Source organism: Capricornis sumatraensis, chromosome 1 (genome assembly GCF_032405125.1).
Source record: "Capricornis sumatraensis isolate serow.1 chromosome 1, serow.2, whole genome shotgun sequence".
NCBI lineage: Eukaryota > Metazoa > Chordata > Mammalia > Artiodactyla > Bovidae > Capricornis > Capricornis sumatraensis.
The window spans coordinates 177,691,078-177,708,401 of record NC_091069.1 but is presented as its reverse complement, the minus strand read 5'-3'; the positions used below and the strand labels follow the sequence as shown (position 1 = coordinate 177,708,401).

The following is a 17,324-nucleotide window of genomic DNA, read 5'->3' as shown; positions in this document are numbered from 1 at the left end:
TAATATATGCCAAGCACATTCCAAGCATTTTATGTGAAATTAACTCATTTGACCCTAAAAATGAAAATCCCTATGATGTAATAAGCACTTTTATCACCCAAAACAAATAAAAAGAAAACTATCACTTCATAGTAGCATTTTTAGTACACAGTCTACTAATATGGTTACTAATTAAAAGCGTAACTGGTTCTCCCACTGGCAGTAAAATTTTAAATTATACACTCCAGTTTTATTTTTATTTAGAAGAAACTCCCAAACAAATAACTGTATAATGAAACCAATTTTAAAAAAGGTTTAATAAAGCTCTGTTTTACAGTGCTCAGTGATGGATGAAGAAATGTGCAGCAAGAAATACTCAAGTACTTAGATTTGTGTCAAGACTAGGGTCACCTGTGCTTTATCATTAAAATAAATATTGAAACAGGACACACAGTGGGGAATATCAGTAGTAAAATAAGCATATATGAAAGGAAGCAGAAAAGTATTAATATTTAATTGGCTGACAACACAAGTTATATGAAATTGGCTGATCCACGTAGCACCCAACAGCCCATGGCCTAAATTTATTTTTCAATGATGTCTTACTTTTCAAACATACCCCAAAAGACCTACAGATGAACAAAACAAAAGGCAAAACATTACATACTTTTCATATCATCAAGAGTGTAATGAAAATTGTAGCAATGTCTATAGTAAAAAGTCAAATGGTTAAAGTTTTTTTTAGAGTTTATTGAAAAACAAAGCTCTTCAACAAAGTTACTAGCAGCAAAATTTATAGTATCCTAAAGAATAAGGAATACTGAATGTGATTAAGATGTCTTCTAGCTTCAACCACAAAACTCCTTAAAGATTTTAAAGACAATACATTAATCAGAATCAGATTGTACTGTTAGACATTCTTTAATCTTATGGCCCAGATCAAATAGTTTTTGAAAATGGTGCACTTCTGTTTTTAAATATAGGAGAAGTCAGGGTAAAGTAGTTAAAAAATTGAGAAAAACATTTTTTTGGGCAATGCATTCATAGCAACACTATGTATCTACAGATCTAAAAATGAAAGACAAAAATGTATGTGGTAGTGTTACTCCATTTTGATTGTTAAAAAGGGGGGTGCAGCAAAAGGGTAAATTTTTTCACCTGTTACAGAACATACACTGGGATCTGTGGATAAAAAATTATGAGATCTCTTTTAAACAAGTATACCAGAAATTATACATCCACATGAGTGTTGTTCCTTTCAAAATAATCAACTTCTTGGGTTACAAATTTATACAAAGGCTACCAATATATACTGAACATATTCTGTTTTCTATAAAGACAATCTTTTTAGTCTTTTCCTCTAAGCAAAAACTAAGATGCATAGGTTAAAATGTTATAATCACGGTGACAGGCTATATAAATCTCTTAAAAGAAAAAAAGAGGTACTCATCAACTCTTAATTTCTGACTAAGAATTTATGCCATTTTTAAGGCTGAGCTGGCTTTCCTCTATCACTCTGCACATTCCCAGGTAAGTCTTTCTCCTCTAGGTGCCCACGTTAACATGCTCAAGAACAGAAACGTATTTCAGAGCTAAAAATTATCAACAAGGCAAATCCATTACTCAAATGTACACTGCAAACTAAGTTCTGAAGAAATTTTTAAGAATTTCCTCTTTTTATCCTCATCACTCTTCCTTCACAATTACAAAGTTTACCAAGAGCTGTTTGCATATTTTATATTCAGTGTTGAAAACATAATCCAACTGATTAAAAGCTTACCAAAGCTACACCTACATCACATTCTGAACCTTAGCCTCAAATAAGTATCTGGTCACAGCATTTTTAAAAATCGATGAATGAAAGTCCCCTACTTTGTACAAAGGAAGACTGATGATGAGTGGAATCATGGAAATCCTCAAATACACCAGTAAGCATATTAGTTACCTGTCGAGGAAAGTCATCTTTTTGATGTTTTGCGAATATTGGAAATTCAGTGATTCTGAGATACTGGTAAGGGTAGTTTCAAAGACATGCTGATGGTAGATGCAACATGATAATGAAGAGAAACAGCAAGTCTGGTCTCCTCTTTCCAGCATGCCTTTTTCTGCTGAGGGTTAGACAGAACAGAAGGACAGGTAAAAGGCACAGTAGAGTTAGGATCAAAGTGGCTTGGAGACCTAGAGGGTGGCAGAATACAGACAATGGGTCCCTGGTGAGGCTGGTCACCAAGAGGAAAAACATCTTTCACTGAGACCAAAAGGAAGACAAAGACAAAAACCCACAGAATTTTGGCTGTAAGGGAGAAGTTAAGTGTTGAGATAAAAGGGTTGGGAGTCAGGTGAGAGACAGTTTGGAGTGAAAAAGACAAAGGGAAAAAAAAAAAGACCTAGGAGTGAAATGAATGAGCAGTGGGCAGCACCAAGAGTCCCACTGAGAATTAAGAAAAATCAATGTGAAATGTTTAGTGCAGTTCCAGACAGTGTTATACTTAAGAGTAAATAATTCCAGAAATAACTAAAAATAAAAAAACAAAAAAAAACACTCTAAAAAAAACGACTTATTCTGGCTTGAATATTTGTGTCTGCCCCTGAATTCATATACTGAAGCCTTAGCCTTTACTGTATTGAAATTTGGAGATGGAGGTCTTTGGGAGGTCACTAAAGCTAGATGAGGTCATGAGGGTGAGATCTTATGATGAGATTAGTGTTCTTGTAAGAAGAGAGAGACTGCTCTTTCCAAGTGTACATACACAGAATGGGGTTCAGGGAGCACACAGCAAAATGATGGCCACCTACAGGGCAAAAAGCCTCACAATGAAACTTACTTTGCCAGCATCTTGATCTTCAACTTTCAAGTCTCTGGGACTGTGAGAAATAAATTTTTGCTGTTGAAGCCACTCAGTATATATTTTGTTACGACAACCTCAGGTAAGGAAAAACTCTTTAATACACCAGGGGAGATAATGGATTTATGAAACAAGACCAGAAACCTATAAAAAGATCAGAAAGGAAGAATGACCTTTTGGAAATTAAAAACAGGAGGGAGCTCCCTGGCCCTCTAGTGGTTAGAACTTGGTGCTTTTATTGCCCTGGCCCCAGGATCAGCCCTCCTTGGAGAACTAAAAAAAAAATCTCACAAGCAGCACAGTGTGGGGGTGAAAAAAAATTAAAACAAGAAGCGACAGGTGATATATGCTCAAAAAAGGGTTAGAGATAAAATCAAGGAAATTCTCCCAGAAAGTTAAAAACAGAGGGCAAAGGGATAGAAAGCAGGAGAGAAAGATAAAAACAGGAGATTAATGCTGGAATGCCAGAAGGAAATAACACAGAGAAAATGTGGCAATTATTAAAGAAATAATATAAGAATTCACCAGAACTGAAGGAAATTAGTCTTTATCAACAAGGCCCGCCTAAAGCTAAACATATAGACCCTCTCCAAGGTTTCAAGATAAATTTTCAGGACAAAAACTCCAGAGAGGCAGAAAAATGAGTTATATAAAAAGATGTTATCAGAAATGGCAGGTTTTACAGATAAAGTAGGGACTTCAAAATTCTCAAGGAAGATGATTTCCAACCTAAAATCCTGTATTATAGACTAAATCTGAGACATTTTCAGACATGCAAGGTCTTAAAAATCTTAACCCATATGCACCCTTCCTCAGGACAGTAATGAAAGATGTACTTCTCCAAAATGAAGAACAAACCAAGCAAGAGGAAACAAAAAATCTAAATTCAGTTGAAAAGTGAAACAGTCTCAGATGCCGGAGGGCAGAAGGCCTGGAGAGCAAGAGCCCAAACTGAAGCCCTAATCAGAAAAAGGAACAGTCCTTATCCGAGACATTTAATTGCATAGAAAACAGCCTTAAGAGGGCTTTTGCGATGAGTCTGGAAAAATTTAGTGATGGGAACATAGAAACTTTCAAAGGAAACGAATAAAGACAAGATTGACAGTAAGAAAAGCAAACAGTTGAACAAGAAATGACATACAGTGATAATAAATTACTCAAATGATCAACACTCCCACATAGTATTGGGTTAAAAACTGACCACTAATCAAATTTTGCCACCCTTCTTAATTGGGAGAGTAGAGAGAGTAAAAATGGGAAAATGGCATGGTAATCAAATTCTCAACTGTAATAGTAGGAAGCTTCTAGAGAAAGTAAAACATAGAAATATCAAAAAATACCAGTATAAGTATATAATTTAGAAATCTGAAAATTAATGCATGCTAATACCAGTTCAAAGTTAAAAGCAGATGCCTCTGTGGAGCAGGACTCTGCAGTGAGGAAGCTAACATCTGAGGATTGGCACTGTTTATTATGACTCCTTTAAGATTATCTATGCATATTATTTTGCTTAAAACCTAAAAAAAAATGAGGCTTAAAAAAGACCTTTCCCTTCATTGATCTACTCCTCTTCCTCCTCTTCAAAAGATAAAGCTTGTTTAAAAATGATTTGCATAAAAAATAATTCTCTAATTTAAAAAAGTCACAAATTTCAAAATAGTAGTAAAGCATGTATCAAGCTCCTACAAATAGTGCCTTTCAATCAAATCAATCGCCCAGGCATTTTTAAACTTTTCCTAGACAAACGTTTTGAGCATTTGCCATAGTTAGAGAAATACAGATGTCAGAATAGCACTAAGCAGTTTTATAGTGTAACAAATATATTTTAAGCAGTCATTGCCTACATCCTCATATTTTCTTACATACAATTTTGTTTTTTCATCCTGAACTCTATAATGCATCTGTTCTCCATGTTAAGATATCCAACATTCAAATTTAATGTGTATAACAAAATGATGCCTTAGAACACTGCACATTTCATTTTGAATAAATTTATTCTGAACCTGATTTAGAAGAGGGAAGGCTCATGCTTATTACTCAATGATTTCTGAAAATCTTTCTAATTTGGAGCTCTGTAATACATTCATAGTGCCATGACACGTTTAAAAAATAGTCATCCTTAAAAATACTAGAATGTTCTTTGAAAACCTATTACATATATTCTTTTAAGCTACTCTGATCTAAAGAAAGAATTAAAGTTTATGAAAAGGGAAAATGAACATTAAAAAGTTTATTTCTAGCCCTGAAAGAACAAAATTATTGAACAAGGTCATCAAATACAGCAGTTAATGTCAATGTAACAATTAAATAATTGAATGGGATTAAATTAAAAATAAGTCAATATAAAATTTGAAGACAAAACAGAAAACAAGTTACTTTCACTTAATTCCATTTCTAGCTACAAAAAAACCAAAAAAACCCCACAAGACATTCCTACCAAAGATGTTCAGTTTCAAAGTTAATTCTGCTTAACACAGAATGAAAGCATGCTTGACAAAATTATCATACATTTTTTCTCTCCATTTGGCAACATTCTAGAATTGTGAGAAAGACTTCAGTTCTCTCAAGGCCAGGCCGGTGCTCAGTTCTCCTTTGTAATCCTCACAATATTTACCACGGTGTCTTTGTCAGTGTGGTCAATAAATGTGTTAGTGAGAAATAAAATCCGTGTGTGTATTTTCTTTTTCCCTTTCTTACACATACTCATACACCTGTGGGGAAAAACTGATTTTAACTGTTTCTCTATTGTGGGAGCAATTGAGACACGGAAGACAATCTGCTTTTTATATTACTATGAATTTCACTATAAAAAACCTCACAGAAGTTTAACCAGGACTTCAGCTATACTCTATAATGATTTTAGACATTTCACTTGATATGAATCTCAGTATGTTTTAAAATTTTTAAACTAAAAAAACTAATGCAAAATTTTTAAGCACCCATTTTGTTCTAATTAGAGTTACTGCCTGATCAGATCTAGAATTACTCCAAACTAGAATACAGTATATATAAACAAATATGCATTTATGTGAGCCCTACAAAGAAATACTCATAGGTAGTTTCAAATTGCTCATTAAAGGCACAGGGTCATTTAGGACTGTGGTAACTAGATACATCTTAAGCAGCTTAGTATTTATATATTGAGGGAAAGAGAATTTATGTTACGTGCCAGGCACTCAACACATAAAGACAGAGTTGTGTTAGCCTTCGTTTCTGATGCCAGCACAATCACTCTACTTGTTTTTTACTATTCTAGGTAGGATAAAATGTTCAATATTTTCATGGTTTCCCAGATTTAACTGTCCCTAAAAGCAGCAAAAGGAACAGGAGGAAAAGGAAACTTTTAGACTGCCAGAGAGTCTGAAATATAATAAATACTATAGTAATATTGTCTTAACAACAAAAGAAGACTACTAAGGTAATTTTTAGATTTAAATGAGAATTTTCATTCTAAAGTAATGACAAAAAGGGTAAATACAAAAGGCAGTTATTAAGAAAAAACCGTGAATCTTGATTCAGATATAATTTTTCTTGCAACAAGATGTGAACATTTTAATTTAAAATTAATAAATCACAATTCTGTATTGCTTTTAAGATTAATATTATTCAAAAATGACACAGTTCAGAATTAACCAAAGTATATTTCTATTACAAGTTAGTTTATCCGAGTAAGTAAAGAATAAACCACAGTGTAGCTCCCTTAACCTAGGAGTCAGGTTTTAATGACAAAGTCCGTTGCCAGCAATGGACATGCAGGTAACCATTAGAGAAGTTGTAAATACAAACCCAAACTGCTTTTATAAACTGAAGAGATCTTTGTTGAGTCACAGGCAAAAAAACGGGGCACTGTCACTGCATCCAATTAACATGGTCTTTATGACTGATGTATAGAAGTGCCTTCCAGAGGGGTCACGAGGATCACAGTTTGTGTCATTTAGTTGGTTTTCTATTTCATTGGTAGCATCTTCTTTATTATAATCCATCCAGACAACTATTTACAAAGAATGTCCAAATCTGGAACTCAAGAGACACTGTAGCTTTCCACCAGATAAACCAGCTTTTTCTGTAATTTAGTAATAGCTATAGAAGGCCAATATAATCCAGAGAAAAATAAAATCAACAATCAAACTGACAACAGAGACCATTAAGTGCTTTAGATACAAATTCCATGAATTATTTTACTTGTTTTTGTGTAACCTTCCAACATTACATTACCAATTAAAGAAAAAAAAAAACAACCACCACCAGCCATTTCTATCCTTATACCTACCTATATCTTAACAGAAATACGGTGGGAATGATAGGAAATAAAACTCTATCAGTTCTCCTAATGCACTTCAAAACATCAAAATTATTTTTATTCATAATTCGTACTATTGCAGGATGGCAAGTAGGTGTGAAGTCAATTATGAGTGAATGGTGGGAATAAAGAGCCAGAACCAAACCACAGATTTTTCTTTCACGTGGCTCTCGCCATGTCAGAAGGGAAATGCTGCTTTCAAAAGCCACACAACTGAAATGGCCAGCGAGGGCGAGGACAGGAGAGGGAGGGAGGTGATGGGCGCTCTAACAATTAGTGCTGCAGGCCACAGACCTTTCTAATCTTTAAAATAAAAACAGCGTTGCTATTAACAAGCACATGTCACTATCCCTTCTTTCTCTAGTTCTTTACATGAATATTATTTACTTATTTGAAAAAAATCAAAAGTAACTCAACATCTCAAATGACCCATGAATTTACCAAGAAGTACTTTGTCACTTAAGCTCTCACAGACAGTAGAATGCTGATAATGGGTTGGGAACAATGTTTATCACAAATCTCTACAGTTTACTGGTCAGAAGCTGCATCTCTAAGTAACTAACATTTCTCTTCCATGAATATAATCTTATCTAATTATTTTAGAGCTCACCAAGGTTCAAGTCTCTCACTTTGTCTCTGTTAACTCCAAATATTTTTCACCTTTAAATGGAAAAAAATAGTGAAGTTTTAAAATTTAAAATTCAATGGTTATTATATTATTTGCCTAGGGAAGGGAGAGGGAGGAGGAGGGTGAGAGAGGGTTAATTAAAAAACAAACAAACTAGCTAAACTTACAACATATACAGAAACTTATTTCCAAAATGAAGGGGGAAAAAAGAGGGAAGAGGAAAGTAGTGGCTCAAAGTCCTAAAGCAAAGTCTGAGAACACAGGAAGGGGGGAAAAAAAAAAAAACCTCTAAGAATGTATAGTGAATGGGATTCTTTTTTTTGTTTCAATGATTTAGTTATAAATATAGATTATTAGTCTTCTCTCTATACATGTAACAAACGCCAAACAACTCACTACCATGAAATTTCTAAAACTGACTCTTTCACATTTGCTAAAAACAGGTAAAAATCACATACTTTTCTTCCCTTCAGCTCAAATTCTAAACTGAAATATTACATGTAACAATAGCTGGTTCTAACTTCTATACAAAGTTAAACCATACTGAGTTTCTTTGCCAATATAAGGAGCTACATAATTTCCATCACACTTGCCTCCAATTTAGGCATAAGAAATACTTCTCAAAGCAATTCAAAAGGAGAAAGTCAAGGAAAAAGAAAGCTATGAAGAAGAGAGAAAAGAAGACTAGGAGATAAAACAAATACTCTGAAAAACTCAAATCTGCCATTCAAGTATTGAAAACACCCCAAAAGGGACAATGAATGGGATCTATTATAATGATATCAGAAAAATAAAATGCAAATCTCAAGCATGATAAATGGCCCTGACGGGCTTTCTGCACAAAGACGTAAGGCTAGTGATTCAGTCCACAATTCCTTTTGGACCCTAAAGTTGTCATTCTGTTTTGCAATTTTTTCTTGGTTGTCTTCAGGAAGTAGTAGTTTATTTTTTTTTCTCCAGGTTATGCAGACCATTTCTTTAAGCCCCCAAAGAATAATACTTTTCATATATTAAAAGACTTCTTTTAGAAAATGGAAAAAAGAATATGAGGCCACGGCAATGATGTTAACGGTTACTCTTCATTGCTTCTTTAGCTGCCATAATCAGTGGTGTCAAGCTGGATAATGGCTTGGCCAGTTTCAGGAAGGGATGCTGCCAGGAAGAGCAGGAAAAAATAAATGTGTAAATGTCACAAGTTTAGAAACCAAATATTTTTTTCTAGTAAGCCCTAAAGACTACTTTATAGATCATAATTCACTTAACAAATATTTCAACATCTATATAAAAATCAACAAAATCAATATATCACTTTTATGGTTGAAAGTGTGTTCTTTTTAGTTCTTCCAGTACTACAAAAACTCAGTTAAATGATTCAGATACCCATGACTGCAATGAACTGGTGTGAGAACTGGTAATATGTAAAAACTTGTATTCTTATTCCAATGTTATGGATATTTTATTCCCAGCAGATAAAATCCAAAAATGCAGCAGCTGCCATGCTGCTGGTGATGAAAGAACAGTGAAATATACTTATTAACCCTATGAAAACTTTCTGCTGGCTATTCAAATAAGTCAACTTTCCCCCCAAATAGTATTCTTTCCAAACTCACCTGTAACAATTCTCTGGCTGAACCCCTTTTCTCCACATCCATCTCCAAACATCGATTTAAGAAATCCCGAAATATTGGGGAAAGCTTCTCTGGATTCTGAAGTTCTGGGGTTCCATTAGTTGCTATCAGGTACAAGGCCTAAAAACACAAGAATAATTTTGACAAACTTGAGACAGTTCAACAAAGTGAGAGAGTACTTTAAAAGTTACTTAAAGACAACGGCATATACACTACCCATTCTGGTTAAATATTTTAAACTTTATATTTAGATGTTATATTTCCCTGACTTCATTTTCAAAATTATCTTCACCCTTTTCTTTTTTTGGATTACAAACACACACTGGCAAAAAAAAACTACTATAATACATAAGGGTATAAAGAAAAATGACCACAATTTCACAATTAACAAATAGTATCTCATTTATCTTTAAGATTTTTTTCCCTAGTTATACAACATTTTAAAACAATGAGATTTGTTGAAATCTTTTCTAAAAAATTTTAAACTAGCTACATCTAAATAACTACAGATAAACAAATGGAACACATAGGATTTTTAAGGCAGTGAAAATACTCTTTAAGATACTTTAATAAAGGACACATTATTCAGTATACATTTGTTCAAATCCACAGGATATATGAATGACATCAAGAGTGAACCCTAATATAAATTATGGAATCCGTAAGACAATGATGTGTGAATTTTAGGCCATTCTGTCAGGTCTGTAGTGCTATCTCATTTTTGTTTTAATTCTTTGAAAGTGAAAGTAAAGTCACTCAGTCGCGTCCAACTCTTTGTGACCCCACGGACTGTAGCCTACCACACTTCTCTGTCCATGGGATTTTCCAGGCAAGAGTACTGGAGTGGGTTGCCATTTCCTTCCCCAGAGGATCTTCCAAACCCAGGGATGGAACCTGGGTCTCCTACATTGTAGGCAGACACTTTACCATCTGAGCCACCAGGGAAGTCATATTTAATTCATTAGCAACTCACTAATGATATGATGTTGAACATCTTTTTACGTGCCTTGTTTGCCACCCGTGGATCTTCTTTGATGAGCTGTCTGTTCAAATCTTTCACTATTTTTACATTAGGATGTTTTCCTTGTTGAATTCTAAGAGTTGTTTGTACATTTTGGATAACACTCTTTTTATCAGATGTGCATTTTAGAAATATTAGGAAATATTTTCAGTATTTGTGACTGGTCATTTCATTCTCTTAATAGTGTCTTTCTCAGAGAAGATTATTCCAATTTTAATGAAGTCCAATTTATTATTTCATGGATCATACTTTGGATAAAGTATCAACTCAAGGTCACCTAGATATTCTACTGAATTATTTAAAGATTCTGCTGTATTACCAAAATGCCATCAAAAAAAGGGTAGCAGTTGACACAAATCATCCATATATGAGTGTGTTCATTTCCTTGTTACCTAAGTTCACTTCTCTTTACATGACATTTCCTTCCAAATTTTCATTTAAAAATTTCATCCTAAGAAATAATCTCTGAGCTAGCAGTTATTTTCAAGTTAAGATCATAACACTGTTATGAGCCTCTACACTTTCATCAAAAAGGATTAAGAGGGAAGCCCATACCTATGGCTGATTCATGTTGCTGTTTGACAGAAAACAATGAAATTCTGAAAAGCAATTATCCTTCAATTAAAAGAATAAATAAATTGAAAAAAAAAGCAGTCGCATTAGGTACGTCTCCTCTCCAAATACTTAGTAACCTTTTCTCCATTTTAGGATAAATCTTATTACACCCCTTATCTTCATTCGTATTAGTGATTATAAGCAGCCCAGGTCTCCCAGTCATTCCTCAGTTTCTCCATTCTAATACCCATTTGGTTCAGTATATTCCCCTTTCTGGGTCAAATTTTTTCATACAGTTCTCCCTGTCCCCCCGCCACAACCCCAGATACTTTTCTTCTTGAGGCCTGGCTCTTCCAGGAGGACTGGGCCTCACCCACAGTGCTCTCCACACCTCTGCACTTACACATCTGAGCCTGGAGACCAGTGTTCCTTTGGCTACTCACTGCCTCTTTGAGCTCTTTCCCTCCTACTCTGTAATTTCTGGGCTTTCAAACTCATATCTACTTTTCCTTGTTTTAAACATCTCCCAAACACTGTTACACTGTTATTATCTCTAACATGACTAATATTCATGGCAATTTCAGTATACAAAGATGCTTGTTACGGTTCCCTGATGTTTTCTTTGATGTTCTTGTCTGTTCGCCTGCCTCAGCCACACACATCCCATGGTCACATGCTATGCCATCAGTACCAGTAACTGCAACTATTAAATCTCAATTGTACTCTACCTCCTAGCTTTCTCACTCCTAGTTTTGGCCTTCTTACTTCATAGTATTCACTTGGCTAAACATGGTTAAAATTCTGCCTACATCTTGCCTATACCTATGCAGCTAAGTATGGGGGAGGAAAAAGATATACCCCTGCTACTAGCATCACTAACCTCACAGGGGGCCTTAGGGCTTCCAGCGTTCACACTAGATATCCCTGTCTCACTCACTCTCCCACTCTGCTGTCTCTGTTCCAAGGCACCATACATTACATTCAGTTGTCATGTGTCCTAAGGCTCCTCCTGGCTACAGCAATGCCTCAGACTTTCTTTTTGACAACTTTGATAGTTTGGAGGAGTACTGGTCAGGTTTTATATTGTATGATGCCTCTCTACTGGAATTTTTCTTTATCTTTTTCTCTCAGGATTAGACTGAGATCAAAGTTAAAGAGTGCCAGGGCTTCCCTGGTGGCTCAGTGGTAAAGAATCCGCCTGCCAATGCAGGAGACACAGGTTCAATCCCTGTGTCTGGGACAGTCCGGGAATATCCCTGGATAGTCTGGGAATATCCTGCCTGCCACTGAGCAACTAAGCCCATGTGCCACAGCTACTGAGCCTGTACTTTAGAGCCTGGGAGCAGCAACTCTTGAAGCCTGCGCACCCTAGAGCCTGTGCTCCACAACAAGAGAAGCCACCGCAATGAGAAGCCCACTCTCCACAACTAGAGAGCAGCCCCTGTTCACTGCAACTAGAGAAAAGCTTGGGCAGCAAGCAGCGAAGACCCAGCACAGAAAAAAAAAATAAATCAATAAACTAATTTAAAAAAAGAGTGCCATTTGCATGACATCATATCAAAGGTGTATACTATCAGCATGATTTACCACTGATGATACGGAGTTAATCTAAGCCTGGTTTAGGTAAAGTTTGTTAGGTTTCTCCACTGGAACGTTATTCCTTTCTCCCCCTTTTCAAACTGTGCTCCTTGGAAGGAAATTCTCTGTTTGCAGCCTACACTTAAGGAAAGGGGAGTTAGGCTCCATCTCCTTTGAGGTGGAATATCTACATACTTTATTTGGAATTCTTCTGAATGGGAGATTTGTCTCTTCTGCCATATTTAATCACTTCTGTCGTTTTACATACACACAGGCTCTTTCCTCCTGTCCCTGTTATATTTAAACAGTTTTATTTTTTTAAGATACTTAGATAAGAAAAATATTGTACATATTGTACAGTTACTACTTCTCATGCTCTCCATTTCTTTGTGTGGAGCCACATTATCTTCTTCTTTCTGCTTAAAAGACTTCCTTTAATATTTCTTGTAGTATAGATCCAGTGGTGATAAATTCTTTCAAACCTCTGTATGTCTGAGAAAACCTTTATTTTACCTTAGTTTTTACAAGATTATTGGCTGCAGATTTCTTGGTTGACTGGGTTGTTTTAAAACTTTGTAACATATCAAACACATATGAGAACACCTAAAGTTGTCTCACAGCTCACTGATACTGTTTCATTTTTTAAGAAATTCATTTCAGTCCTTATTTTTCATATTAAGTTTATTATTATATCTATGATCATTAAATCACTAATCTACATTATATTATCTGCCATGAATACAATCTCAAACTCTCTAGTTACTACCTAAAAGTCAGATTTGAATTAAAAAAAACTTTCAAATGTCTTACTTAACTCTTTTAACATCTGGAATGCAACTATTAAAATTATTTTAATGACCTTGTACATGAATTATTTTATCTGTGTCAGTTCTGGGATGGTTTCAATAGACTGGTTTCCCTCCTCATTATGGGTTGTATTTTTCTGCTTTTTAAAACTGCATGGTATGCTGTGACTTGATTATTTCGGTGCTTACTGCTTTTGAACTGTGCTGCTGGAGAAGACTCTTGAGAGTCCCCTGGACAGCAAGGAGATCAAACCAATCAATCCTAAAGGAAATCAACCCTGAATATTCACTGGAAGGCCTGATGCTGAAGCTGAAACTCCAATATTTTGGCTACCTGATGTAAAGAGCCAATTCATTAAAAAGACCTTGATGCTAGAAAAGATTGAGGGCAGGAGGAGAAGGGGATGACAGAGGACGAGATGGTTGGATGGTATCACTGACTCAATGGACATGAATTTGAGCAAATTCCAGGAGATGGTGAAGTACAGGGAAGTCTGATATGCTGCAGTCCATGGGGCTGCAAAGAGTTGGACATGACTGAGTGACTGAATAACAACCAATTAACTTATAAATATAGATGTAGTACTTCCAAAAAAAGCTGACAAGTTGAATATATCCTAAAAAACTAGGATCAATGCTTAACCATGCAGCGCCTCAGGAGGCAAGCCATATCTATTCTATTGTCTATCTATGCCCATTAGACCCGGTGACCTGATCTCAGAGCTTTAAAAAATTCTACAGCTAACAATTTTATAGTTCTATCCTGGATCCCAGACTTCCACATTCAACAGCCTATTCAGTATATCCACATGGACACTTGGATATCTTAATAGGTACCTCAAACCTAACATGTCCAAAACAAGCTAAAAATGTTACTTCCTGATCTGGCACTGGCCACCTCCTCTTCTCTTCTCTACCTGCAGTCTTCTTAGTTTCAGCCAAGGAGAACCTCAGTTTCATCACTCCAACTGCTTAGGCCAAACTCCTAGGGGCATCTCTCCCTCTCTGTCATGTAGGCTCTCCTTTCAAAATACATTCAGAACCCGACTACTTTTTCCAGCCTCCCCCAACACCATTCAGGTCTCAGCTATCATCATTTCTTGCCTGGATCACTGCATCAGCCTCCTAACTGGTCTTCCTGCTTCTGCCTTTGCCTCTCTTGAGAATCTCTTCTCAACAAAGTAATCCCATCAAAATCTAAGAGTGATCCTGTTAAAACAGAAGGAAGATCACTTTCACCTCTCTATTCAATACTCTCCAACAGTCTCCTCGTCTTACTTGTGCAGAAGCCAAATTCTTACAAAGGCCTATGGTACCACAGTTGGTTTCATGTCTTAACTGATCCCCCTTTTTTCTCCTGCTGTGTACTCAACTGCAGGCTAGCTATGCTGGAATCCTTAAGGATCTTTGAATACATAAGCAATGCTCCTGCTTAGGGTCTTTACACATGATGGAAATGTTCTTCCCTTAAGTAACTGAGTATCACTCTCTTATTTCCTTTGTTCAAATGTTACCTCAGTGAAGCCTCCCTAACCACTCTTTGGATATTGGACACTTGACTCTCTGCGCACCGGCCCCAGTACTTAAGGGTCCCTCATTTAACATATTACATATTATTTCTATTTTAAAAATTGTCTTTCTCCTCCTTCTATAGTGGCAGAAATTCTTGTTGGTTCTTTAAGACTGTACCTTGCATAGCACCTTATTGATCTGAGTGTCTTGAGCAAGTACTCAAATCAGTGTTTGCCCAACATATGAATGAACCAGTTTGGCAGTTTTAAAAACTGTTCTGCAGCGTTTTAAAATTAATCACTTCTATATAAGTACTTTAATTGCTCAGTTGAACTGGAATCTCTGCAAGAGGATGAAAAGCAATAGGAAAATGAGCATCAAAATCCAACACAATCCTGACAGAGCACCTTCTGCATATACCCATTATACTGGCCTCTGTAGCTCATTTTACAGCATGTCCAACTTATTTGGAGAAAAAATGTTTATATTTCTGGCAGTAAGTCTGTAGTCATATATGGCAATTTAAAACTTTAAAATAATTACTTCACTGAGATGTAATTCACATCACCCTTTTAAAATGTACAATTTAAGGTCTTTAGTATATTTGCAAGACTATGCAGCTATCACTAATGTCTAACTGCAGTATATTTTTATCCTTCCAAAAAGAACACTCACATGTATTACATTTCCTCCTCTCTTCAGTCGCTGTAAACCACTAATCTCTTGTCTCTATGGCTGTGCCTGTTCCAGAGCCTTCATGGTCAGCTGATCCTCATTATATGAGGATTCCATATAGGTGAATTTACCTGTTCACTATAATTAATCTGTAACCTCCAAATCAATACGCTCAGTGCTTCTGTGGTCATCTATAAAAATCTGCAGAGAGGTGAAAAGCAGCGTACTATTCAGCATTCCTAAGGGCAAGAAGGCTATGATATGCCTTATGGAGAAAATGTACTGGTTTGATAAGCCAAATTCAAGCATGAGTTACAGTGGCTCTAAGTCCAACATGACTGAATCATCAATATATATTAAATAAAGTGTATTTAAACAGAAATAGATATAAAGCAAGGTGAGGTACTGATCAGTTAACAAAAATGTGACTTCCTCTAGAAGCAATGGTTCAGTATTTGTTAATTCAGTGTTTGCTGTGTTATAGAACCTAACTACCCTACCACAAATGAGCAATCAATCACCTGTAAAGGGAATCCGACAACATGTAATTTTTTATGCCTGACTTCTTTCACTTATCATAATGCCTTCAAGGTTCAATGCTGCATGTATCTGTACATCTTTCCCTTTATTAAGGCTAAATAACATTCCACTGTATGGATATACTGCTGCTGCTAAGTCGCTTCAGTCATGTCTGACTCTGTGTGACCCCATAGACAGCAGCCCACCAGGCTCCCCCATCCCAGGGATTCTCTAGGCAAGAATACTGGAGTGGGTTGCCCTTTCCTTCTCCAAAGCATGAAAGTAAAAAGTCAAAGTGAAGTCGCTCAGTCGTGTCCAACTCTTAGCAACCCCATGGACTGCAGCCTACCAGGCTCCTCCAACCATGGGATTTTCCAACCCAAATCTCTGTCACCTGATGAGTGAATAAACAAAAGTAGTATATATATATGCTGGAATATTCCAGCATATATATATGGATATACTACTTTTATTTATTCACTCATCAGGTGACAGACATTTGGGTTGTTTCTACCTTTTGGCTATTATGAATAATGCTGCTATGAACATTTGTGGACAAGTTCTTGGGTGAATATATACTTCTAATTCTCTTGGTTATTTACCTAGCAGAGGAACTGCCAAGTTACATGGTAACTCAATGTCAATTTTTAAAGAAACTGTCAAACTGTTTTCCAAAGTGCTATGCCATTTTACATTCCCACTAGCAATGCATGAGGGTTCCAGTTTCTCCAGATTCTCACCAATATTTATCATTTTCTGCCTTTTTTATTACAGTCATTCTGGTAGGCATGAAGTGATTTTATAGAGGTTCTGATTTGCATTTTCTTAATAACTAATGATATATGGTAATGTAAAAGAAGGAAGGAAAAAGGGGAGGGAGGGAGGGTAGGAGAAGAAGGGAGGAAGGAAAGGAAGGGAAACAGAGAGAAAGAAGGAAAGCTGGAACTCTACCTCAGCTGCTGGAACATGAAACCGTTTAAAGTCTACTGACTTCATCTGTTTCTGGGGACCCTCACTCTTTTGTCTGAATGTGGGCTTTAACACTGCCATCTACCCAGCCTCCTCACAGAAGGGATCCTGCTTTCCTCTTTGTACCTGGGGGTACAAAGACCAAAGTTCAAACTCAATAACCTGAAGCTTATATCTAGCGTCTCTTAATTCTACAGAAAACTGAGCAAATTCTTATTTATGTGCAAATTTAAGAAACAATACAGCTTATCAAAAAATTACAAACTCTTTAACCTAACACATTTGACTCAATAACTCAGAAGCAAATA

General features: G+C 36.0%; 1 protein-coding gene across 1 annotated transcript in view; it reads right to left on the bottom strand.

The window, feature by feature from the left end:
• Positions 1-4,955: 4,955 nt before the first annotated feature.
• The window catches only part of PAK2 (p21 (RAC1) activated kinase 2), an 85,569-nt gene continuing 73,200 nt past the window's right edge, over positions 4,956-17,324 (bottom strand). Inside the window, exons 14-15 of the mRNA XM_068988009.1 lie at positions 9,364-9,501; positions 4,956-8,905 (exon numbers count right to left, since the gene is read on the bottom strand). Coding sequence (XP_068844110.1) covers positions 8,819-8,905; positions 9,364-9,501 — 225 coding nt within the window. The 3' untranslated portion in view covers positions 4,956-8,818. The remainder of the gene's footprint in view (positions 8,906-9,363; positions 9,502-17,324) is intronic.